Source organism: Sturnira hondurensis, unplaced genomic scaffold (genome assembly GCF_014824575.4).
Source record: "Sturnira hondurensis isolate 20B ecotype Veracruz unplaced genomic scaffold, ASM1482457v3 Scaffold0010428, whole genome shotgun sequence".
Taxonomy (NCBI): domain Eukaryota; kingdom Metazoa; phylum Chordata; class Mammalia; order Chiroptera; family Phyllostomidae; genus Sturnira; species Sturnira hondurensis.
The window spans coordinates 19,026,696-19,054,287 of NW_028083059.1; the positions used below are offsets into that span (position 1 = coordinate 19,026,696).

The 27,592-nt window shown below is 35.2% G+C and overlaps 1 protein-coding gene across 1 annotated transcript in view; it reads left to right on the forward strand.

The window, feature by feature from the left end:
• The window catches only part of GBE1 (1,4-alpha-glucan branching enzyme 1), a 277,752-nt gene that overhangs the window by 141,142 nt on the left and 109,018 nt on the right, over positions 1 to 27,592 (forward strand). Inside the window, exons 5-7 of the mRNA XM_037059023.1 lie at positions 74 to 209; positions 2,399 to 2,489; positions 6,043 to 6,252. Coding sequence (XP_036914918.1) covers positions 74 to 209; positions 2,399 to 2,489; positions 6,043 to 6,252 — 437 coding nt within the window. The remainder of the gene's footprint in view (positions 1 to 73; positions 210 to 2,398; positions 2,490 to 6,042; positions 6,253 to 27,592) is intronic.

Genomic DNA, 27,592 nt, shown 5'->3' on the forward strand with positions numbered 1-27,592 from the left:
TCAATATGCTTAATCGGCTTGAGTCATACTTGCATTCCTATTCTAACTGTATCCCTAACTTTATACTCTGTAGTTTAAGCATTCCAGACCACAGAAGCCAAGAAGTATACGAATTTATGAATCTCATGTGGGGATTTCTTCCTATGAAGGAAAAGTAGCTTCTTATAAACATTTTACATGTAATGTACTACCGAGAATCAGAGACCTTGGTAAGTAATAACTGTGATATTTGTTCAGATAAAATTTTAATGAATCTGTTTTCTTATTAGAAAAGCTAATTACAAGTGTCTCTTTTTGTGTTAAAAGATTAAATATGTAGTAGGAACAAATTTTGTTTTAGGCTTCTCAAATTGCCCTTTAATAGTGATAGCATAGAAAAGAGAAATGCTATAAAAATAAGAATTCAATATATTATTCCAATTACAATTTTAAGTAATGTGAACTAGTATTGTACAAAATCATAGATAAATACATAAGCATAATTACTTTTTTATAGGAGAGAACTTTTATCATTTAAGTGGTCATTGAGTAAATCCTGTCCATTTCAGTTACTTAGGAAAAAAATTGTACATCTGTAAGCTGAAAGATGACTGGAACTCATTTTTATATCCAAGTCATCGTACATATGGCTCTTGTCTGGATGACATTTTTGACAAATATTTGTGGTAAATCTTCTGTGTGAAACACATTGTTGTAAATGTTTGGGACCGTGATGACACAAACCCTGTCTTCATGGGAATAACTGGGAGGGTGAAAGGTATACTGCTGAATTATTGATTCACTGTGCTTTAAACCTATTCTTTTTCTTTTTATAGCTATGCTTTTTTTTTTATCATTTCACAGTATATTAGCACCTGCTCCAATGGCTAAGCAGGAAGATAAAGTACATTTAATTACTGTGCTTTTGCTAGGCAGTCCAAATTTTGGCTGCAAGAAAGTTTTGTAATTCATGGTTAAAGTTTTCAGTTATATATGGCTTGTAATTATCTGTGATAACGAGGTTAATTTCCAGAAACCAAAATTAAATAATGTATAGAATATTTAACAGGGATTATATTTAATAGATATTATATTAAAATTGTTGTATTTAAGATGTTCTGCTATGTTATGATGTAATAAATGATTTATGACTTTGTTCTTGTAGAAGGTTCAGCAGAGTAAGAATTCTCACATTTATCTTTGTGTTTGAATTACCTAGACTAGCATTCTGAACATAAATAAATCTAGGAATGATTAATGCCATAAAATTAACAATAAAACTATAAATTGTTGCTTGATTATGAGAATAATATTTATTTCATAATAGATAAATAGATTTTAAGCTTTATATTTTGTTATAAAATATATAATTTATTTCCGCTTTATGAGCTGTTTATATACATGTTTCTGTCAAGCCAAGTGTAGTTAATTTGAATTTTTTTGCAGTAAAAAGGCAAACAGTTGTAAACTTTTCAGCAGACTATGAACAATGGAATTTGTTATTTTTTCTTAATTTATCAATCCCTAATTCTTAATGTGAATTTGTAATTGTTGATATTAATTATGTACTAAACTATGTACACAAGAAGCTTTGTTGACCTGAACTGCACTTTGAGAATAGGATAAGACTATATCCTATACATTTTACAGGAATATAATTTACAAAGCAATCAAAACATATTTGAAAATTATACCAAATTGTCTTTGAAAGAAGAAAAACCTGATTTTTTAGTTTTTTTTAACAATAATTTTTTCTGTGATTATTTGCTTATGTTAAAAACACATTAATAAATACATTTAAATGTTACGAATTTTTAGAAAAGGCAATGCCTACCTTTTTGAGTCACTTGATTTAGTGTTAGAGCAGAACGTGTTCAAATAGAGGAAGGAAGGCTGTGTGTGTGTGTGAACCTGTGTGTGTGCTCACGTATGCACACAGGCAACTTGAGAGTCATTTAACAGGTGCAAGAAATATTGGAAAGAGAAGAAAGTAAAAAGAAAAGAAAAAAGTAAAATAAAAAGTATATGGCATGCAATTGGTTACTTGTATTTAGCATTCATAATATTCAGTATGAATATTAGAAGTACAGCTGAAGTTTAGCATATGGAGATTTCCATCTTTAATATTCTAAATCCAAATTAAGAGTCTATTTGCATATAATTTATTACTTGTTAAAATGAAGACATTTGAAATAGCTAGTTACAGTATAACTCTCAAGAACTAACTGTCCGATTTCGTTAGAAGGTCAGACAAGCAAAAGATATTAAAGTAGTAGAACTTTACAATGATCAAGTCATTTATATGTAAATGATTATATGTAAAATGTAATGTCTTCAGAACAAGGATCCTGTGCTTATATATTTTTTATTCTTTTTTCAAAGTGTGGTTTTAATCTCTATTTGATCTTTGCTCATATAGGGTACAACTGCATTCAGTTGATGGCCATCATGGAACATGTTTATTATGCCAGTTTTGGCTACCAAGTCACAAGCTTCTTCGCAGCTTCAAGGTAAAAGGACTGACTCACTACTTCCATTCTTTTTTGAGCAAAAGTTAAAAAATATAGTTTTATATCTTATATGATATCATTTTGTAACTTGTTTTAGGGTTAACAGAGTTAACATACCGTTAGCATTTTTAAGATCATAGAGTTTTATCCCATCTAGTCTTTTTTTTTAATATTGTATTTATTTACTTTTAGGGAGAGGGGAAGGGAAGGAGAAAGAGTGGGAGAGAAACATCAATGTGTGGTTGCCTTTCATGGGTCCCCTTGTTGGGGACCTGGCCTGCAACCCAGGCATGTACCCTGACTGGGAATCGAACTGGCCACCCTTTGCTTCACAGGCCCGTGCTCAATCCACTGAGCTACACCAGCCGGGGTATCCCATCTAGTCTTAGAGATTAACCTTGATTAATGTTGGTTTTCATGAAATGATTTCTGATCAAGAATATTCAGTTGCTTGATGAAATTTTCATGATTGGGAGGCCCATGCTTTAGTTAGAAAATCATGTCTTACAGAAGCCATTATTGCCAGAACTCACATCTTTTTATAGAAAATGATTGACTCATGTAGGAAGGCGACTGAGCAGTCCAATGGTAGGATATGGGGATACTATGCACAGAAGGACTGTCCTTCCCAGGCTGAAGTCTAAGGAATGGTGCTTTCTGTGCAGAAAGATGCAAGGCCTTCTATGCAGTTGAAGTGCTGACCTGAATGGTCACAAGGTGAACATGTCTAACACTGTTTTGGCCTCATGGCAAATATACTGAGGCGGCATAGCGATTCTAATCCAATAATCCTACATATCATGATTTCCACCTGCAATAGAAGCAATGTCAAATATAGCAACTGCAAATATAGCAATGTCAGGGTGCTGTAATAGCATAGGATCTGATCAGATTAGATTAGATTAGACATGAATTGATGTTAGCACTGAGATATAAAGCATGATTAATAGTTAACTTGGGGGGGAGTGAAGTGGGACTAGGTAGATAGAATTCAAGACAAAAAACTATATTCATTTACCTGCTTTTCCTTATTGTAGTTCTTTTTGAATAAGTTACCTTTATTTACTCTCTCTAATTCCTCCACTTTTCTTCTTTTTTAAACTTATTCCAAGCACTCTTTTCACCTTTTCACTGAAAGTGCTCTTTTTGGTGGTACTGATAGCCTCCATATTGTCAAGTCCAAAGATAAGCTCTTACTTGTACTGTCAACAGCATTTGGCACAGTTAGTTACTCTCACCTCCTTGGAACGTGTTTTTCCTTGTGTTTTAGAATATTTTACCCTCTGTTGTTTTCCCCACCTTTCTTGTGATTCCTTTCTTATTTCCTGTGCTCTTTCTGACCAGTAAAAATTGTATCTACCAGTGCTCAACCCTTGGTTTCATTCTCTTTTCTGTTTATATGAAGCACCTCAGGACTCATTCAGTCTCACACATTCCTATGGCTTAAATACACTTTATATGCCAGCTTCCAAATTTAACTCTCTAGTTCTGACCTCTGTCCTGACCTTCAAACAGTGTGTGTTTGACATTGAGGCATCTAATCCTTATGTGATACTTAACATATCCCAAATTAAATTCTTGATCTTATCTTCCACCCTCTCCTTCTGTCATCTCTCCTAGTTCTGTAAATGTGAACTTCATTTCCCAGTTGTTCAAGCCAAAAACATTTGTGATATCCATGACTCTTCTTTTCTGTCCCTCTAGCTCTACTTATCATAAAATTTAGCCATCTGTCACTTCAAAATGTGTCCCACATCTGGCTGCTTCTACGGCTACCACTCTGTTCCAAGTTGCTGTTATATCTTAGCTCTGTTATTTCAATAGCTCTTTAACTGGTCACTCTATTTTCTCTTATCCTCCTATGCTTTCCCTAGTCTTTTCTCCCTCCATAAACGTGGACTATTTTCTGCACACTGGCCAGAGCAAACATTTAAAAATAAAAGTTAAATCATGTCACTCTTTTGTAAAGAATCTTCTAGTGATTCTCTTTCAAAATAAAATTCAAAGGTTTTATATTGGTCCATAATACCCCATACCATAGGTCTTGGCAGCCCCTGTAGTCTTAACTCTTGTTCATTCCACTCCAGCTACAGTAGCATATTTGCTGTTCTCCAAATGCCCCTAAGCTCATTTCTGTTTCCAGTGCTCTTTCTCTCTGAGCACTCTTCTCATTAACTATTCCCATGCCTTGCTCCCTGCTTCTTTAAGGCCTTTGCTAAAATATTGCCTCGTGAAACTTTTATAACTGCTCTTATTCAAAATAGCAAACCTGCCTTTCTTACCCTTGGTATTGCTTCATTTTTTAAAAATAACTTACTGCTATCTGAGAGTCCACATATCTTGCTTATTTATTTGTTTTTCCCAAATAGAATGCAACATTTATAAATGCAGTGATACTTACTTTGTTTACTGCTGAATCCCCAGAGCATAGAAAATTTCATGACATGGTAGATAGCCTAACAAGTATTTGTTAAACAAACAAATGAATGAATGAAACTTGAGTAGTGTTCATTCACTGAACATGCTCTTCAATGAGTTGAAAAAAGGCTTGGTGGCTAGGATAATGTGAGGAAGTGGTGGAATGTCTTAAGTTTGAAGTTAGTGGAAAAGGCCACATTAAGCAGTGCTGTAGGTCATGATTAGGATACTGATATTCATCCTGAGAAGATGATACCATCTTATTTGCATTTTAAACATATAGGTCTTGTCACCCAATGGGGTTGCTGTATACTGAACACTGTGCTGCACCATGCATGAAACCCGGTTAGGCGCACCCCCTGCCCTCAAGAAGCATGTGGTCTAGTGAGGAAGAGCCACAGTAAACAATCATAGGGTGACCATGTAACAAACTATAGAAATGACCCCTGAAAGTACAGTCTTATAAGGGTGACCATTTAAAAGACAAACGTGATGCTGTGGAGAATGGTAATGCCGAGATTTTACACAGGTTAAGAAAGGACTCCCTTTTGGGTGTGATTTTGTTCTCTTTTTAATGTACTCTAGAAAACTACTTTTAACACAAACACATATGAGCTATAAATTCTCAGCTTGGGTGGTGACATACATGGCATTTTCTCTTGAGAACATTTCAGTTTAGGAATAAGTAAATGCAGGAAGGATGACCTCAATCAAGGCCCCAAAGACTTTCAAAGGAGTACTCTAAGAGTTCACCTAACCCCAACCACATATACTCAAAGGGGCGGCTATGCCTGTGAATAGGAATGGCCATGTTCCCAGGATTAGTTAGACTTGGAGATGGAAATCAGAAACTCTGAGTATAGAGAGGTAGGGTTCTACAGTCTAACTGTTCAAAAAGTGAATTCTTCTTGGGATATAAATCTGCATTTAATAGTTCAATGGAACTCTTTATTGAATGCTGTTAAATTGGCTCAATAGCAAATATTAAGCGACTTTGACTGCTACCTGTCATATGGCATTTGCATATTTAAAGTCTATAGTACAGTACTGATAAAACATATGATTCACAGTAAACAATTGGCTGTTTGTTTTAAATATGATGTAATCTTGTTTTTGCTGTGTTCTTTATCTGTAGTCGTTACGGAACTCCTGAAGAGCTAAAAGAGCTGGTTGACACAGCTCACTCCATGGGTATCACTGTCCTCTTAGATGTGGTACACAGCCATGCCTCAAAAAATTCAGAGGATGGATTGAATATGTTTGATGGGACAGATTCTTGTTATTTTCATTCTGGACCTAGAGGGAATCATGATCTTTGGGACAGTCGACTGTTTGCCTACTCTAGGTAGGTACATATAATGTTGAAGTGTTTTCTTTATTTAAAATTAATTTTAAGGAATTTCACTAAATTCATTGTATCTGTACCTTCCCACTGATATTTAATTTCTTAAAATGAGTTTTTATAATTTTATGAAGAATGTTTGGCATACGTATAAATTTAATTTGTTTTATTTAACACTATTCATGGTAAGTTGCATTAAATTTTAGTTTTATAAATCCTTTGCCATTTAAAATATATTGGTGATGTTCCCATTTAAAAGGATTGATGTGAAGCATTTTTTTATATCAAAAAGACTATCAGGTTGAATTAACCTTAGCAAGTCTCCCTTTAATAAAGAAATACACATTGTTTTAAGTAGGTTATTTTTAAAAATTGTACTTCATGTTTTGCTGTCTTAATAATAACACCATGTCTTAGACCACAGCTATATAATTATAACTATAATAACAACTAACATTTATAAGTATGTAAACAATGTCTCAAATATGGTGCCAAATGTTTTAAATATATAAGCTACACATTATATTTATTTTGAATGACTACTCTACTTATACACAGTAAGTACTATTTTTTTTCTTTCTTCTCATTTATATTTTGTTTGTTTGTAAGCTAAGTAGTGTTTTTATAGCCATCTTACAGATAGTAAGCTAAGGAATAGTGTTAAAACAGTTTGGCAAGATTAAACATATCCCTGACTTCTTTTACCACCTGAGTAGAAGTGTATTTTAGGTGATTAAATCTAAATAGCATGATACAGCAAAAAATTTTTAAAAAGCCAAAATACTCTCAACTTGTGTCTGTTATTTATAAGTGGAATTATAAAGAAAAGTGTTATCAGGCATATTAAAATTAGCAGAGCATCAAGTAATGTATAACTGATTTTTAAAATAATAAGTATTTTGAAAAGAATTTAATGAATTTTGGTGAATGTTTTATATTATATAAACACCCATATACCTGGAAAATGAGTAGTGTGGAAAATGGTTAAGCAAATAATTTGATAAAATTAAGAATTCTAATTTTTTAGTACAAATTAGATGACTTATATATAGATGAAATTGTTTCACTATACTCTTTTCTTCATATCATACGATCGTGTATTCCATAGCCCATATAGGAATCACTCACACCAGATGAAACAGCATAATGTATGAGAAAAGACGTAAGAAGCAAAAGCTGGTGGCAGGGTTCCAGGCCTAGCTTCACTCTAGTATCAATCAATTAATCATTGTTTCTCAGGTGTTTATTTTAAAAAAGAAGGGAGAGTTTGGGAGCTAATAACCATTCCTTCTGTAAAGGTATTTTATATTTTGATCACTTTTTTGAACATTGCCTTTTATAGTATGGATATATAACAAGTAAAAAGGACTGAACACAGCTGTGCTAATTTCGTGATATAACCCCACTAATTACATTATTAAGTAAATCTTATATATGTTGATTGTGGAAAGGAAGTGCAATTAATTGAACTCTCCAGTTTATATTGGATGAATAAGAGTTAACTCTATCCTGTAGAACTGTGCTTTATGAAATAGATTAAATTTTTAAATTTGATTATAAAACAATTCTTTCATAGAAGTGTATCTTAAAAAGAAATACATTAAGTGGGTAAATTTTTGTATCAAATTCTTCACTTTATTAAAATATTCATTATAATGTGTTTTCTGTACCATAAGCTCTTGAAGTCTAAAGTTGTCAATTTTCTAAAGAGATTATCAAGGCATAGTTACAGTTTTTGTTTAATCCTTGTTTTTTTCTGTTATCGAATTGACTATTAATCTTTTTCAGGTGGTTACTTTGGTAAATAACATGTTACCATTTTAACTTATTACTATTTTCATTGTTACTATTTTTGACTTTTCTCTATCCTGTAGACTTGGTCCTCTGTAACTATAGTTTCACTTAAAATGAATTTCTATCATTTTAGATGTTCTATCTCAATTTTCCAATTTTTAAAAAATTAGTATTTCTTACATAGGTTTATAATATTGGTTATAACATCATTAAGTACTATAGATAAAAATCCTACAAAGCCAATGTGTATCCAAAAGTTATACAAATTCTTACATACTTAAATTCTACAATATATAAAATTCTAAAGTTTCTCATGTTCTTTGAATTATTTTCTCAATACTACATGCAATTTATTGAAAAATTTATTCACAAAATTTTCATTTTTAGCCTGATGATGTTTATGAGGCTTTTTACATTTTCTTTCTTCTGCTCTCATTGTTTGTAGCACATATATAATGCTGGAGTCATTTCATAATCAGCATTCATGATTCAAATCCTACTCTACTATTTTGGTTATCTACTGCTGCTTAACACACCAGACCAAAATTTAGTGAGTTCAGACAAAAGCAGTTACTTATTTTATTTCTGTATCTACAGTTTAGCCATAGTTCAAGCAGAACATCTCTCATTTCTATGTTTTTGTCAGCTGGAGTGACTTCTTTGCATGTGGAGCATCTACTTTAAAGACGGTTTCCTCACATGACTGACATTTGGTGCTGGTTCTCTGCTAGGTGCTCAGCACTGGGTGTGGGTTAAAGGGCTTCAGTTCCTCCTACTGTAGCCCACTCTAGTGCTTACCTGGGTACTTCACAAGTGTGAGGGTTTCCAATAATAGACATGGAGGCTGCCATTTCATATGGTCTGGATCTGGAAACTGACACACAATTTCTGTTAAAATGTATTGGCCAAACTGTTACAGATTCAAGGGATTTGGAAACATGGACTCCTTTCAATGGAAGGGACATGAAAGAATTTTAGGGCTATGTTTTAAAGTCCCACGTCTAACAAGTTGACCACACACACGGAATATGCCACCTCACAAATTCTAAAGGATGTATTGGAATACCTGTCTATATGAAAACACTCTTTTTCTCACCTGTGTATATATTGTAGAGTGTTATGTCTGAAATAGGCATTTTTTTAAAAATACATTTTTCTTTCAAAAGACCACTATTGTCGATAATTAGAAAACCTATCAGGGTACACAAAATCCAATATAAGCTTATTATTCTTTGTAAATAACATATATTGTATGTAAGTGCCTCTAACGAATACCCCTTCCATGCACATATGTGTGAGAAACCAAACCTTCACTATGACCTTTCCCATACGAGAGCTACTCTGCCTATAATTTTAGGTTTGTTCCTTTTCCGGATGAGTTAAAAAACTACAATGCATATATTATATTTTGCAATGTGAATTATTTTTCAACCCTTACCTCTGCTATGTTGATTAATATTATAGTCATGGAAAAGTATATATGAAAAAGGTACATGATGTACCTGAGGCCTAAGCTTCTTTTATGAAAAATTCTAGTAATTTTTGAAATTATTATATTTCCTGTTTGAAAAAAATAATCTTATATAAAATCATCTTCAGTAGAGATATGTTGCTGATGCTCACTTCATCCTATCTGTATGTCACAACCTGTCACCATTTATAATCTCTGATTCAAGTGCCGTCATCAGAGTTATCTGAATTAAATCTCGTTCTGAGTAATACCAGGGATCCTGATTGTGCTATATCATTACCTGCTATGAATAAATTTTCAATCAGGAGCTGCCCATGTTTTAATTTTCTGTCTACTTGGCTGAACTGCCTTCTAACTCTGCTAAATTACTAATGACAGTTCATAACCGAGATGGGGTTGTCCTTCCTTTAGTTGGTAAAGAGAACTTCCTGACAAATCTGTCACCCTCAAGTTTCAGAAGTTTCTAGAGTAAGAAATAATGGATATAATTTAGAGGTCTCAGTTTTAAATTCGGTTTGCATATGTACCTAGCACTATGTAAGTGCACTTGATAAAATGACAACTGCAGAGTCATTGAGCTTAAACAATCATTTTACCTTAACTCTTACTACAGCTTCAAATGAGTACCTTTTCTTTGTTGAGTATTTCTTTCAAAGATAAGATATCGAATCTCAAAGGACATAATAGAGATAATGTTCATTTTTTCCCTGAACTTTACATTTGTGTACAAAAGTAGTGTAATCAGATACCATGTGTGTATAATGTGACAACCATTAGGCAGGAAGATACTCTAATCTTATCTTGAGTTATTAGGGCTCCTTTCAGAAACAGAAGTGAGTCCAGTTTGCTTTTTTAGTGTCAGAACTACATTCAATAAAATAACCCTAGTATAGACACTGTAATATTTGGAGCTTCTTGATCATGCTAAGTTTTTTCTACAAGTTAGACTGTAGAAGGAAATTTGTGGGGACTTTGTCTGCTGAGAGTAAGTAATTTGGATCTTAAGGTATTCTTATTGTATGGTGTGTCTTTTTTAGTTTGTTAATATGGTGAATTACTTTTATTGGATTTGAATGTTAAGCCAATCTTGCATTCCTGGGATAAATTCTCAAGAATATAAGTGCTAATATTCTAAACAAAACTTTAGCATATTATATATGATCCTACACTGTGACAGAATCAGTTCTTAATGATGAATTTTAACCTAAGGCTTATTGTGCACTTGATACATTAGCTACTGAGGCTATGACACCTTCATGATCAGCAAGATATTTAAACACTAAGCATTCTAGACATGATTAGAAACTTCTAAAATTATTATTTCATTTTATTATTTTGAATATTTATTGTATTTTTTCCATTATCACTTAGTTCTCCTATACCCCTCCCCCTCAGCAATCACCACAGTCTTGTCCCTGTCCATGAGTTCTTTTTCCTTTTTGTTCAATCCCTCCAAAGAAGTTTCAAGTCCTATGCTACTCTGTGCTTTCGCCAAAGCCAAAGTGAAAAGCCATATGCCATTTGATGAAATAATTGCTCTTTTGGCTATAGTAAAAATAACCAAAGTAACAGAGAGAAATTAGCATAGGATAGGTAAAAGTGGACAACTGCCTCTGTAAACAATTTGGTATTATGTGGAAAAGTAGATTCACATGTTTTAGGATGCGTTACTAAATATATATGCCTGAGAAACTTCTGATTATATGCTTATTGAAAGTTTGGGGAGAAATAAGAATTGAAAAAAATTACTTCTTCAGGATAAAGGTGACATTTTAACACTTAATTTGAAATAACTGCTTTGAAAGAAAATTTGGTTTGGAGAAACCCTTTGGAGCAAAATATCAAGAAAAAGTGTTCATCATTGTGATTTTATTTCCACAAATGACTTCAGTCTTAAAAGTTCTTTTATTTGCATGCATATGAATCTTGCAGCAGTTTTTGCAAGAACTTTAAAAATAGTTCCAGTTATAGTTTGTCCTAAGCCTATAAATATAAATATAAATATAAATGAATCATCTTGTGGTCACTGGCAAGATCATCTAGCTTCAGGGGAAATGAAAATATACAAGTTAAACTTCATGAAAGACAATAAATGGTGAAGGAGTTGGGGAAAAACAGGAGTTTTATAATTGGATAGTCACAGCATGGATCCTTGCCACTCATTTATATTGATGTATTTTAGTGAGCTACTACAGCAAGGACAAGCATTAAAAACACATATCAAAATAATTCCAACTTTAACCAGGTCTTGATTATTTTATCTTTATTTTAAAATTGGTTTATTTGTTTGTATGAGTTTATAGTATGCTTAGTATATGAGTAAAATGATAAGTATATAAAATTTTAAAATAAGTACATATATGCAGGGCTGTGCTAAAAAGTTTTTATTGATAGGGCACTTAGTAAAAAAAGCTTACAGTTTATTGAGTTAGAATTGCTAGTTAAAGTTAACATCAAAGGTTCTTTAAAAGAAGAAAACCTTTATTTCTGATCAATTTCTAAATTTATTGACTTGCTTTTTTTGATAAAGATATTAAGCATCTAATATTTGTCGTGTCTTTTTACATTTTTTAAATTTTTCCTTTTTATTGAATTTGTTTGGGTAACACTGGTTAACAAAATTATACGCATTTCAGGTATACAGTTCTACAATATATTTTCTGTACACTATGTTGTGTGTTCACTAACTCAAGTTAAGTCTCTGTCCATCAGCATTTATTCCTCTGTACCCTCCTCCACCTCCCCAACCCTTCCTCCCCACAGCACTCACCACACTGTTGTACATGTCCATGAGGTTTCTTCCTCTTGTTTTCCTCAATCCCTCCACCTACTCCCACCAAGTTCCCTATACCAACAGCTGTAAGCCGGCTCTTTGTCTATGAGTCTATCTCTGCTTTGCTTGATAATTCAGTTTGTTCCTTTGATTCTGCATATGAGTGAAACCATATGGTATTTGTCTTTCTCTGACTGGCTTATTTCACATAGGGTAATGCTCTCCATGTTTATCTATGCTATTGCAAAGGGTGAAATTTCTTCTATTTTTTTCTCTCTCAGAAAATCTAATTTTACTTATTTCTTTTATGTTGTCCTATTACAGTTTTCCCACATTCTCCCTTGTTGATACCTCCCCCACCCCCTCCCCTGCCCCCACAGTCATTTCCCACCCTGTTGTCCACGTCCATGCGTCCTTTGTACATGTTCCTTGACCACCCTTCCCCCCTTTTTCCCCTGATATCCCCCTCTCCTCCCTCCCCTCTGGTCATTATCAATTTGTTCCATATTTTCATGTTTCTGGTTCCATTTTGCTCATTTGTCTGTTTTGTTGATTAGGTTCCACTTATAGGTGAGACCATATGGCATTTGTCACCTGGCTTATTTCACTTAGCATACTGATTTTCAGCTCCATCTATGCTGTTGCACAGGATAAGATTTCCTTCTATTTTTGTGGCCAAGTACTAGTCTGTTGCACCACAGCTTTTTTATCCATTCATCTACTGATGGACACTTGGGCTGCTTCCATATTTTGGCTATTGTAAATAATGCTACTGTAAACATAGGGGTGCTTATATTCTTTGTGAATGAATTTTTTCATTTCTTCAGATAAATTCCCTTCTCTGTCTCCCTATTTTGGCTGCCTTTTTTGTGTTTATTTATTCGTATGTATTAGTTAGATCTGCTAAGACTCCAAGTCTTGGTGGGGTGGGCTTTATGTAGTAGGTGTCTTGTGGGATCCAGTGGTGCAGTCTCCCTGATTACCTTAGCTGGGCGCTTCGTAAATGTCCCTTGTGTGGCTTATGTGGCCCCTTCTTTTGTAATTGAGTCTTTTTAAAAATATTTTTTATTTATTTTATTTTTAGAAAGGGGGAAAGGAGGAAGAGAAACATCAATGTGGGAGAAATATCAATTAGTTGCCTATTGCATGTGCACCTACCTGGGACTGGCCACAACCAGGCATGTGTCCTGACCAGGAATCAAACCAGCAACCTTTTGCTCCATGGGACTATGTTTAAGCAACTGAGCCACACCAGTTGGAGCAGTAGTTGAGTCTCGACTGCTGTTGACCCATTTATGCATGGGATCAATTCTCAGGCTGGCTGACTGTAAGGCTCAATGCTAACTAAGGCGTGCAAGTAGCTGTGTAGGTGCTGACCACACAAAACGGAGTTCACCTCATCAGGGCTTTATGCCTGCCGAGATCTCTCTTTGGATGTGCTGGTTTAAAGCTACTTGCATCCTTCTTCATTGAGGCCTGAACTGGCCACTGGGTATGCTGATTCTGGGCCTCTTGGGAGAGACTCTGGTGTAAGCCAATATAAGACACTGCCTGTAACTGGGCCTTGCATCCTATTTGGAGCTATAGGGTTGTGTTTGTGGCTTCCTCTGTTGGGCCTAGGTGTGTACTAGAAAGAGAAGCTGTGTACCAGTACTGGCTTTTACTAACACTGGGACCAGGGGAAGGTCAGCAAAAGTCTCAAGGGACCCACAGATATTCCTCCACTTGCCTATGCATGCAGGTGGCCTTTTAGGCTCAGTCAGTAAAGGGGCCTCTGTGTACTCCTCCGCAGGGTGTAAGCTTCACAGGACCAGGCAAGAAGGAGTCCAGAGAGTGGGGCGGTTGCTGTCCCCGAGACTGATACCATAAGGAGGGGTGTGTGCTCCACCCAGGAAAGATGGCTCCTGAGGTATGGGAGAGAGACTCGGCACAGGGATCCTGCCATCTCTTCCTTCAGCCATCTCCCTGGAGACACAAACCTAGACTCCCTTCACATGACTCTAGTTTGCTCTACCCTCCCTCTGCTGCAAGCCCAGGGTTAGTGGCTACCAATGAAATTTTGTGTGCTAGCTTTGTAAGAGAGTGCCTGTATCTCTAACAGACTCCTGCCTCTCCCTGGTGTACAGAAACAATGGTGCTTTCGTTATAGCCAGATGTTATGTGGGCACCCTTTCCTGGCTCTGGTGCTCTGGGTTGGGGAGCCCAGAATTGCATTTAGACCATACCCTTCTCAGGGGAACTACGCCCTGCTTATAGCTGAGATATCCTCTGGAACTTCAGTCACTGTCCAGAGTAGCAGGACCAGTACTTTTACCATCTCAGCTATTCCTAACCAGTCTCAGTGTGGCTTCTTCTGTAAATCTTGGTCATAAGGCTTCTCTTTAGATAGTCTTCAGTTGGTTATTCAGGCTAATTGTTTTACACTTCATTTATAATTCCAGTTTGGTCCTGGGAGGAGCTGAATGTAGCTTCTACCTACTCTGCCACCATCTTACATATTTCATATTTTTAGGGAGATGATATTTTAAGTATATTTAAATGTAGCACAAAACCCTAAAAGAAAACATGTTTTATTTTGGGGGGGATTGTTTCAGAGCATTTAATTTATTTAATTGAATTAATACATTATTATTTTAGACTGATATCTCTCCTATTTGCTTTATAAAAAGTAAATGTTGCTTTTTTAAAAACAAAGCATTTGCTTTATTAAAAAAGCAAGTTATTGATAACTAACAGACAATTTTGAACATAGATTTAGTAAATGGCTGACTATTCCAAAGGTAGTCAGACAATTAAAACAAACAATAACTTACAGACTGTCATTAGGATGTTAATTTCTGACAGTAAGATTGTTAATAAATAGTAATGTCCCATAAAATGTCTTACTGTTTTCTTCTTTTATAGTATTTTTTCCTTTCCTTTTAGTATTTTTTCCTTGTCTAAACCAGAACCTAATTTCAGCTTGATTAAAGAACATGGTTAAATCCACTTTAAAGAAAGTAGAGTTTGATTCAAAATTCAGACAGACTAATTCTCTTTTGTAAAAGAGATCAAGAAAGTTGATATATCAATCTGATCGGTCTGGATTTGACTTTGAATAGTAGAAATATAACTTCTCTCACAGGGTTTATGAGCTTATTCAGCCTCGTTGAAAGGTTTCTATTGATGCAGAGCACAGCACTGGAGTAAGGATTTACAATCTTTGTACAAACTTTATTCCTGGTGTTATCTTGAGTCTATAGGTCTTATTTACCTATAACATTCACCTCCTATCACCTCCTCAAATCGAAACTCACTCTAAAGAGAACAGTGCTACTTGGTAGTTTACCTTACATTTGAAAATGCTGTGCATTGCTGTAAATGTAAATGCAGCTTCTTTAGCTTATGACAATGGCAAATGCTTATGAACAATGATCTGAAAGTTTTTATTCAGTGATTATTCATTTAAGTGTGGACATTTCCAGAGTATAATAATATTTGGGCTTTATTTATTACATTTTTAAATAAGCCGATAAAGTGTGGAACAAAGTTTTTTTTTTCTTTTTGTCTGTGTGTAACAAAACAACTTATTTAATAAGCATGTCTGTTTTCTAGCACATGGACTAGCAGTTTTGAAGTTAAGAGATATTTCATGCTTTCCTAGCTGAGCGATTTCCTTAGCATTATGCTGCAGATAAGTAACCCATGTTATATTGGGACAATTATTTTCAGGAAATAATTTCATAGTTTTGGAAGGGTACATATTAATAAGTAATACAAAAATTACTCACTTTTAGTGTCATTTTCCCCATTCATTAAATTAGGGGCAGGCATATTTTCCTCTAATAGTTTCCCACCCACATTTGTGATGGTGAGATATGTCTATTTTGTTTTACCCTTAGTCTTCAGTCTTTTTTTTTTCTTCGCTGATTTTAAGGGAACCTATCAGCCTCAGGATTTATTTTAATCTTCTCCTTTCAGGTTAAAGTATCTGTAGCCTTTCCAATTCTGTGTGCTGAAAGCATCAGTAAAACTCGGGGTCAATTACAGTTAACATTTTCTCACAGTGCTTTAGGAGACAAAACAGCGTAACAACCAACTTTTCCAAGACTGAATCTCCGTTCTTGGCATTGTGTTAAGAATAACAAATGAAACTGACTAGCAGTCTGTCCAGTTGTGTCCATCTGGTCTCTGAAGAGATGCTGATCATGGTGATTGAAGTGATAACTTTTATTAAAGGCTATTCAATCTGGAGGCATAAAAGTGCTTTAAACCTGTTTCTCTTACCACCTATATAAAATAACTGTAATGCCCTGCAGTTTCCTATCTATTGCCCTTGCCTAATATTTCTTCATTACATTTATCACCATGTGACTTTCTAAATAGATATTTATTTTTTAACTTTATTGATATTTGTTGTTTATATTTGTTGTTTGCTGTTATATTTGTTATTTACGTGCAACAAATATGTAAGTAACATATGGAATGGAATGTATCAAATGTGGAAGTAAAATTAATTATTTTTACTATAAGAAAATATTTCATTTAAAGCAAACTCTGTCTCTCTTTTTCCCTCTGTCTCATAAACTTTTCAATATTGAATTTACTTGCCAGGAAAGTGACACTGTACAGTATTGATTTAGTGGAGTTGCCTGTTCCTTAGAACTGAGTTCAGTGAAGAAAGCAACAAAAGATAATTCTACCCAAAAGGATAGCAATCAGGAATCCACATTCTATATAAAAATCTCACCATCTTTAAGTATCTGCAACTAATTAGAAATTTGAACTGCACTGTGCAGACCAAAGGAACATGCATGTAGGATAAATGTAATCCCCGAGATGTTCGGGCTCTCTCTGAACTCCAGGATGTGCCTTGGGGAGTGAGAATGTGAGATTCTATTGAGCTTCCAAAATTAAGTAGTAAATTAAGTAATGAGTCAAATATGATAAGGGCAATGATACTTTTATAGCTTAAATACAACATATTGTAATGCAATTTAGGGAGGATAGCAATGGGAATTTTATCACTGTAAAGTGATGATAGTATAATATTATCAGTCACCAGAATTATGTTAACATCTTGATTTTAAGTAGCAGACAAATCAACAAAATGAACACCTGTTAGGAGCAGGCTCAGTAAAGCAAAATGTGAGGATCCTGAAGAAGTTGACATAGTTAAAATTCAGTAACCTTCCTTTCCTTTACAACCTTGTATCTACATTGTAAGTAATGTCTTTAAAAAACTATAAATGTAGTTACTGACCTTTGGAGATAACGTAGAGAATGAGTAGGAGAATTAGCTGTAGTTATCAGGTGATCAGTCTGGGCTCAAATACTAGTTTGAGGTTACTTTTCACGTAATTGTACCCACATTAGTCAATCTTTCTAAGTTTAATTTCCTTGTCTGTAAAATAAGATTCTAATTGCCTCCCCTCCTTTGATTGTGAAGATTCAGTGACACACTTTTCCCAGGGTCATCTGGTCCTAATAATTGCCATTAGCAACATCATTGCCATATCATTGTCACCATCATCTTGTAAGCAGATTAACTAGTCAGCCTGTAATAGCATTTTTTGTCATGAGCCAAAATACACCCCATTATGGCTATGGATCTTTCTTCATTGTGGTCTCACGTCTCACACTATTTTTAAAAAGCACGTTAAGCTCTTTTTTTGGTGCAAGCAGAAAATTAGGAACAGTTGTGGAACTGACAGATCATATCAAAATCTAAAAGCACTGAGAAGTCAGAGCCGAGAGCAGTGGTGGAGAGAGAAAACCCATCAAGGTCAGAAACCAGAAGTGAAAGCACAGCAATGTAAGGCCAGTGAAGTGCAGCAGCACATAGTTCCATACCCTGTAATTGTCCCTCTGGGCATCATTAGACTGCAGTATAGTATAATAATTGATCATAATGAACATGAGTCCTTAGAAAAAGTTTTGTCATGTTCAAAAATTTCTTTGTGAGACTCTAGGAAAATGTGCGATGTAATTTCAAAGTATTTCCTTTAAAAGTGTTAAAATTTTAAGTGCTTTAAGGACTAAAAGTTATGTCAACTAATTTTTAATGAGCTTTACCGGAAAGGTGTTATTTCTGTGGATTGCTTTGTTTCCTTCCATTGTGGAATAAGGGGAGCATCCTTCTATTTATTTTTGAAATCTTCACATATGAAAGACATTTCATTAAACAATTATTGAATTAACTATTCTGCTTATTTTGCATTTTAAATCAGGGGCCATTTGATATATTTCTTAGAAAAATGTTTAATGGTGTTCTCTTCTAAGGGGCAAATAGATTTTTATCTCAGAATGTTTATTCTAAATTAAATTATTCAGTCTTTCCCAATAATGGAGTCAGGTGACAAATTTTTAAAAATTGTACCTGGCTTAACTCCAGCAGGAAGGACATACTTAATTTTTATAGTCTTCTTTTCTTTCTGTTTTGTGTATCCATTGATGTTGTCAATGCTTATGAGTAGGGGGATCATAACTTTATGCTTGTTGGTATAGCATTTGCATTGAATTTTAGTTTATTTTTTGGACAAAGTTTTATATTAATGGTTGCCTTATAATAACCTAGCACGAGTTTGCTTGACCTGCAGTTTGTCCTTCTAGCTTCTGCCACTGTTACTAGACCATTTCTGCAGCCCCTGGTACAGTCAGAGACCTTTTGAGTGTCAGGTGACCTCCAGATTGACTTGCTCAGGAAAAATGTCAAGGACAATTTGGAGTGAGAACAAAGCAAGTTTGTTCAGGCAGTGAAAAAGAAAAGACAGGGCGCCACTATGAAAGAAGCGAAAAGTGAATGTCCCAGTGAAATGCATACTCAGGAGTGAGTTGCATATGTGGTCCGTTAGGTTTTGGGATTTTATGTGTTTCCAAGGGTGGGGGTATCTGCAAGCTTTGTGGCTGTTGCAAGTGTATGTTTCTCGATGTAGTCTTCCCTATAAACCAGGCTTGGATTCCCGCTAAGATTGTCTGATCTGGGTCTTAAGAACTGAAAGCACCCAGCCACCTTTAAGACCACCAGTATGTGAGTCAGTGGTCCCCAAACTTTTTGGCACCAGGGACCTGTTTTGTGAAAGACAGTTTTTCCAGGGATGGGGATGGGGACAGGAGGCAGAGCTCAGGAGGTGATTCAAGTGAAGCTCACTTGCTTGCCTGCTACTAACCTCCAGCTGTGTAGCCAGTTCCTAACAGGCCACAGACCAATACCAGTCCATGGTCCAGGGGATGGGGACACCTGCTGTAAGTGACACTGGCACCAAGGAGTAACAGGAAGCAGACATAGGTGACTTGGCTTTTATTAATGCAGATTCAATCCAAATCCATACTAACCTAATAACAGTAATCACTCAGAAAAATTCAGTGATAACATCACACAAGAGAATTGGGGGATACATAGCATCTCACAAGGCAGAATCTCACAACTGAGTTCTCAGTCTAGTGGGGCAGAGCCTCCGGCAGCACAGGAGTCAGGAGATGAGCAGCTATGGAACTGCACCTTGTTGTGTGGAGCTCAGCTGCCTCAACAGTGGCCTGAGGTCCCCACTTCTTATATGCCCTTGAGGGCCGTGTCCTCCACCCTTCTGAATCTCTAGATGAATGTCTTAAGATCCTTGGTAAGTCATTGGGGAATTTCCTGTGGGCTTCTTGGGGTACTCCACCTCAACAGACATGTCTGTCCAGCTCACATGTGTAGGTGTTTTGAACACTCCACCTTGCCAGACACATCTAGCATGATTTAGGTAGTTTCCTTCTTGAAACAGACTAGTGCGAATGCTCTAAACATGGCCTACCTGGCAGCTGTCTTGTTTGACAGGACCGATGCCACTGTACACAGTCCTGCTCTCCACAGTGGCACCAGGTTTTGACTCCACCTTCTGGTTGGGAAGGAGGTCTTGTTCTGAATACGGTTTATTCTGGAGGTGTTATGGTGTTTGTCCCCTTCATCCCACCTTCTACTTGTGGTGTTAATTTTCATCATAATGGTGGTGTGTTGAGCTTTGGGGTCGGTTCTCTGGTCAGTTTTTACTCCCTCCTGGATCAGTCTGGATCTAGGTGATTTTTGTTATCTGACTGTTGATTTAAGCCATCTGCTCTCAGGCATCTTTAGTTAGGGAGTATCAAATAGGGCCTTATGATTTTAAATAAAATCACAAGATTCTATTTATTTTAACTGGCTTTTTATTGCTCATCTGTTCTGGCAGTTTGTTTAACCATTTGTCTCAGTTTCCTTATTCCACTTTGTGAGGAAATTTTCTTAGATTGTTATTGTCTCACCATGAGTTCATCTACTAGCTTATGTGGTTACATCTTAAAGGCTTTCAGGTATTACCCATCTCACTACTTTTCCCAGTCCTTTCCAGAACCAAGGTATCTAATGTCTCCCATACAAGAAGAGAATGCAGGGAACTTAGTGATAAAATGAAGTGGATGAACACAGAAGCCATGTCAGGTCATGGGGTGGTGAGTAAGGTACTTGGTACTTGTGGTCCCTCCTGGACATTTGGTCCTTTCTGGACACTGGTGCTTCTGGGCTGGTAGCTGGTAGGATCACTGGGGAAGATGTGAAATCACAGGTGAAGTGCACATAAAATAAGTGTGCAAAATAGAGACCCAACAGCTCTGCTGAGGAATATATAGAACACTTGTACAAAAAAATATAATGCAAGCTACGTATGTAATTTTGAATATTCTAGTATCTACATTCATCTCTAAAATGGTGATTAAAAGGGGATCTAACTTGTGGAGCTGTTGTGAGATTTAAAATGTAAAAAATATGTAAAATTTTTAGAACAGCTCTTGAAGCAAACATAGTAATAACTAATTTTTGTTTCTGATAACTTCCATGGTTTGTTCCATATCTACACTTGTTTGTACAGCTCAAATGTATGCATCATGCATCCTCTGAACATACAGCAGTCCCCCCTTATCTGTGGTTTCACCTTCTGTGGTTTCAGTTACCCACAGTCAACTGTGGCCCCAAATATTACATGGAAAATTCCAGAAAAATTTGTACATTTTACATGGTGGATCATTCTGGGTAGCATGATGAAATCTACAGTCTACTCAGTCCTGCTGGAATGTGAATTGTCCCTTTGTCCAGGGTGTCCACACCATGTACACTCCTGCCTGTTAGTCACTTAGTCGCTGACTTGGTTATCAGATTGTGACTGTTGCAGTACCATGGTGCTTGTTTTCAAGTCATTCTTCTTTTACGCCATAAAGGCCCTGAAGTGCAAGAGTAGCTCTGCTGGCCATTCAGATATGCCAGAGAAGCCGTAGGGGCTTCCTTTAAGTTAAGAGGTATTTATACAGGATGGGGCAAAAGTAGGTTTGCTGTTGTTCGTGTGGAAAATAATGCAATAATTAATAAATAAAATACAAGAATAAACTGTTTCATGCACTCAGAACTTAACCTACTTTTGCTCATATATGTATATGTATGCATGCATGTATGAATATATACACACACACAAACACACTCACACACGGTTCAGTGCTATCTGTAGTTTGCAGGCATTCACTGAGGGTCTTGGAACATATCCCTGAGGATAAGGGAGGACTGCTCTTTAATCAGTTGATCACCAAATATGTTCTTCATAGTACTGCTGGAGTAAGCTCACTCAAGTGCAGATTTGGTGTGTGACACACAAATGTCAATCACCCAGTGGTGAACCATAGCCTGTAACAGTTGTTTTCTAAACAGAGCAATGCTAATAGCTCTGGTGAAAATGGAGATCTAATGTCCTTTGTAGAGTCTGTCCCACTTGAGGCTGCCTCCCCCTCACGAACTAAGTCAGCGCTTGATACTCCCTTGATCATATGAGGCAGAAATATGGGACCCAAAGCAAGAAACTGGGCTTCATGTGCCAGTTAAGCCATAGCAAACAAAGGTCCCAGACAATCTCAGATACTATCCTGTTTCCAGTCCACTGACTGAGGTGAGATTCTTCTGTATCATGACAGGTTTTGAGCACAAAAAATGCCATTGCCAGGTGGTTAGAATTCCAAGTATTAGTAGGCAACACAAGGGTATCTTCCAATTTACAGCTATCTTTGGAAAAGCCTGGTGGTCAAATTTGTGTGTGCGTATTCTAATATATTAACTGATTTAGGAAGTCCAGTTTTTCCTAAGTATGGTGATATTTTGTTTATAAATTTGTCTGTCTTAATGGTAATGACATTTCAATTTTATGCTTTTTACCTATGACGCAAAGGTCTTATCTAAGAGACCTAATACAATAAAGTGAAAAGAAAACTTTATTTAAAATAAAAATATTTTGTTTCCCCACATTAAAGTGAATTTAAAAAGGTCAAAATAAACATGTGGATCTAAAATTAAATCACTTGATCATATTTTTGAGAAGTGATGACTCTCTCTATTTTAATTAAGTCCCTAAAGAATTTTTAAATGTGAATGCCTCTAACCTAGAGGATATGTTTCAAACAACTATCTCTACAATTATTTGCTTTATAGTTTTTCTCTACTCTACATAAAGGCATAATTATATGAAGTACTTATCTTACCAACCATCTATGAAATGTTGGAACAATTTACGTTCCAATCTGCCATCTCATTGTCTATCACTTGTCTATTATAGCATATAATTAACTGTCATGCTTACTTACAACTATAAACAATTGTAAATATAAATACAGATAAATGCACTTAAATACAATTGTCAACTTTATTTAATTAATAGAAATCTTTTAACTATTCATTTAAAGTATGTCAGACATAGATTTCTCTTTATTCTGATTTCTACATGGGTATATTTAGCAAAAGACTGAAATAATTTTATTTATTCTAAATTTAAGTGGAAATATAGATTTTCTTAATATATGTGTATGTATAGATATATTTGCAAGATCAATTTAATTTTATATAAATGTGGATACTATAAAAGATATATTTCCTATAGAATGAATATTACAAGTAAAATTTCATCATGGTGCTGAACATGTGCATTCTTGTTTTTTATAAGACAGAGACCAATGCATAAATAACAATAGTATTAATAGTTTCACCCTTAAGAAATCTTTTTTGAAAATAAAAGAAATAAAAATTGTTTCCTTGCAATATATGACAAAATGATAACTATAATAATTGTCTATGTATTTTCATCATTTTGACACAACTTAAAGGGTCATGTTTGAAAATCATTACACAGACACGTTCAGAGATTTCCAAAAGTATATTAGGTAAGGTATTTCTTTCTGAGTGTGTACCAGTTTTTTAAGTCTGGAAAGTGCCTGATGAGTAGATTTAACTAACAGGTTTACTAACGATAACCCAGTTCTGGAATACTAATTTCTCTGTCACTAGTTGTAACTTTTCTGCTAAGTGTATAAGTAATTTTATTATCACATGGACTTATTCTACAGTTGTAAAGTGTGGCTTGATCTACATTCATTTCTAAGTCCTTTATACAAAGGAAAACTCAGTGTAGGATATATACCATCAATAAAATTCCTGAGCTGCAGGAAAAACGGTGAAGCAATATCGCCAGTGTGAACTGGAAGGGGACAAAATAGGTATTGATTGACAATGTCAAAGGCAAAAGAAGCTTCTCAGTGCCGTTTATTCTTCTCTATCATTGTGATGACTAATTTTTTGTGTCAACTCTATGAGCTAAGGGGTGTCCAGATAGTTGGGAAAACATTATTTCTGGTTGTCTCTGAGGGTGTTGCTGGAAGAGATGATTATTTATTGTGATAGACTAAGTAATGAATTGCGCCCTTACCAATGTGGGTGAGTATCATCCAGTCCATTAAGGACTCTAACACAATGAAAAGGTGAAGGAAACTTTCTTTTCTCTTTTTGAGCTGAGACTTCCATCTTTTCATGTCCTTGGACATCAGAGTTTCTGGTTCTTGGGCCTTTGGATTTCTGGACTCACATCCAGTGGTTCTCAGGCTTTAGGCCTCAGATAGAGTCAGGTTATTGGATCCCCTTGGATTGAATTACACCACTGGCTTTCCTGGTTCTCCATTTTACAGAAGGCAGATTATGGAATGTTTCTGCCTCTATTGGTTCTGTTTTTCTGAAGAACCCTAAACTATTAATAATAGAGTCATGTTCAAAAATTAACACAGTAACTTATCCCCTTCAATGGCATTATTTAGAATTATGGACTTTGGAGTAGGAAGGGTCTTGTGAAGTCAGCTAATATATCCTCTTTCTAGGAGTATGGCCCACTTATATCCACTGTTTTACATGGCATGTATTTTTCTGCAATCCTTTTAGAAAACAATTTGTTTGGTACATATGTTAAAAATGCTATAAAGTGCTCATTGAGTTATTTCATTTAAGGCACTTTATCTAAGGCTATACCTTGCTAAATATTATAAAATATTTTGTGCATAAAGATATTAATACACGGTTATTGACTAGAAGCCAGTGAAAATATCCTTTAGGAGTAAAGGACAAATTAAGACAATCTCAGATGAAAGAAAACTAAGTGAATTTGTGGCTACCAGACCTGTCTTAAAAGAGCTAAGGAAAATTCTCTGAGCAGAACATATTATTTAAAAAAAGAAATAATATAATATCAGTGGGGAAGAAAGAAAATGGAAAGAATAAAAATATGGGTAAATGCAAGAAAGTTTTCTTCTTCTCTTTAGTTGTTAAGTTATGTCACTTTGCAGACACCCAAATGATAGTAAGGGCATACGAGGAACACCATTGTACTCGTAAATTTGACAACTTAAGTGGACCTTTCCTAAAAACCTCTATAACAACCGATCCTGTATGAAATTGATCATTTAAATGCCCTGTAACTATTAAGGAATTTGAATGATAACTTTCAAAATAAGAAATCTACATGCCCAGATGTTTTCCATGGCTAATTATATGAAACTTCAAGAATTCACACTAATTTTAGACAATCTTTTCCAGAAAATAGAAAAAGAAAGAACTCTTACATAGAACAATATTCTTTGTGAACTTGGACACAAAAATTCTTAGCAAAACATAAGCAAATGCAGTGTAGCAACACATAAAAAGAATTATACACTGTAACAAAATGGGGTTTATTTCAGAGATATGAGGCCTGTTCAATACTTAAAATCTGTATCTCCACCATATTAACAGACTAAAGAAGAGAAAAAGTTGATACAGAAAAAGCGTTTTATAAAATTAAATGCCTCTTTATAATTAAACAGCTCAGAATAATAAAAATAGAGAACATCCTAAACTTGATTAAAAGCATCTTCTAGAATCCTACGTATAACAATATACTTAATGGATTAAGATGAAGTACCTTTCCCTTAAGTTTGAGAACCAGGCAAAGGCATCTCTCTCACCATTCTTCTTTGATATAGAGCTGAAGTTCTAGCCAGTGAAGTAAAGCAAAAAAGAGACATAGATTGGAATAGAATGATAAAATATTTTCCTATTTGTGGATGATGTGATTTTCTGTGCAAAAAATCCCAAAGATTACAAGCAAACAAAACCTTCCAAAATCTAAGAAGTTAGCGAGGTTAAAAGATGCAAGAAACATTTTTTTAAAAATCAATCAATTATATTTCTATATATTAGCAGTAATCATATGATTGTTTTTTTTAAAGATTTTATTTATTTATCTTTAGAGGGGAAGGGAAGGAGAGAAGGAGAGAAACATCAATGTACAGTTACCTTTTGTGTGTCCCCTGCTGGGAGTTGGCCTGCAGGGGACCAGCCTGCAACCCAGGCATGTGCCCTGACTGGGAATCGAACCGCGATCGTGTGGTTCGCAGGCCCGTGCTCAATCCACTGAGCTACACAAGCCAGGGTTCGATTGTTAAAACTAAAAATAATATGTGCCATTTATAATTGCTCCCCCTTCTGCCCTTACTCCCATCCTTCCTTTTTCCCTCCCTCTCTTATTTTTCCTTTCTTCCTCCCTTCATCTCTCATCAAAAGATATATTTAAGTATAAATCTAACAAAATACATAAATAACTATATGCTGAGACCTGTAAAACACCAATAAAAAATAAAGATAAAAAATAAAAGTTCAGCCCTGGTTGGTGTAGCTCAGTGGATTGAGCACGGGCCTGCAAACCACACGATCGATTATGGTTCGATTCCCAGTTAGGGCACATACCTGGGTTGCAGGCCAGTTCCCAGAAGGGAACTCACCAGAGGCAAGCATACATTGATGTTTCTCTCCTTCCCTTCCCCTCTGAAGTTAAATAAATAAAATCTTTAAAAGAAATAAAAAATATAAGTTTATATTGTTCTCATAGATTGCAAGACTCAACATAGTAAAAATGTCATTTCTCTAGAAATAAAAAGTAGTTTAAAACAATTCCTAAAACAAAACTGCAAGATTTTTTAAACATAGATGTAGAAGAGAATATTCAAAAATTAAATGGAAAGCAACACAATTTAGGAATATCTAAAACATTCTTGTAAAAGAGAAATATGGTGTGGGAATCAATATTTCCAATTTTAAGACATTATATAGCAACAATAATCGAAGCTATGGTATCAGTAGAAGGATGAACATAAATTGACATAAATATTTCTGGGTTCTTCATTCTGTTTTATCAAAGTATACACCACGGACTTAGGGGCTACAACTGCACAAATATGCTGTATGAATTTTTGACAAAAATATAAAAGCATTTCAATGGAGAAAGGATAGACTTTTTAACAAATGATGTTGGAGCATTCATACATCCATGGGTAAAATATTAACCTCAACCTAAATTGTGTGGCTGAGTTGGTTGGAATGTCATCTCATAAATCAAAAAGTCGCGAGTTCAATTCTCAGTCAGGGCACGTGCCTAGGTTGCAGGCTTGGTCCTTGGTCAGGCACCTATGGGAAGCAACTGATCGATATTTCTCTCCCCACCCCCTCTCTTTCTTCCTTCCCTTCTCTCTATAATCAATAAGTGTGACCTTGGCTGAGGATTAAAAATATATATATATTGACATAGGTAATAACAATTCAAATAGATTTTTAAAGTAACTTGTATTTAAATTTAGTCAAATCAGAATATGTGTTGTTCATGAAGTCTTAGAACATCAATGCTAATTAAAATCATTGTGGTTCAGAGCTCATCTTCAGCTTTAGCGTTCAGAACTTTTTCCCCTAGGTTAAAATGATATATAAAGGGTCATGGTCACACTAAACTCATAAGAGAAAGGTAGAAATAATGCTGATCTAATAATATTCAATGGAGAATATGCCTTAAAAGTCATTGCTACCTTTGTATTCAGTAAGCAAGTTACCTTTGTTTTATTCTGAAGAGTTTCTGAATCAAAATCAGTAATGTTAAGGATTTTTAAAAGAGCACAGAATTACACTATAATAGTCACATGGTCTTAGGAGATAC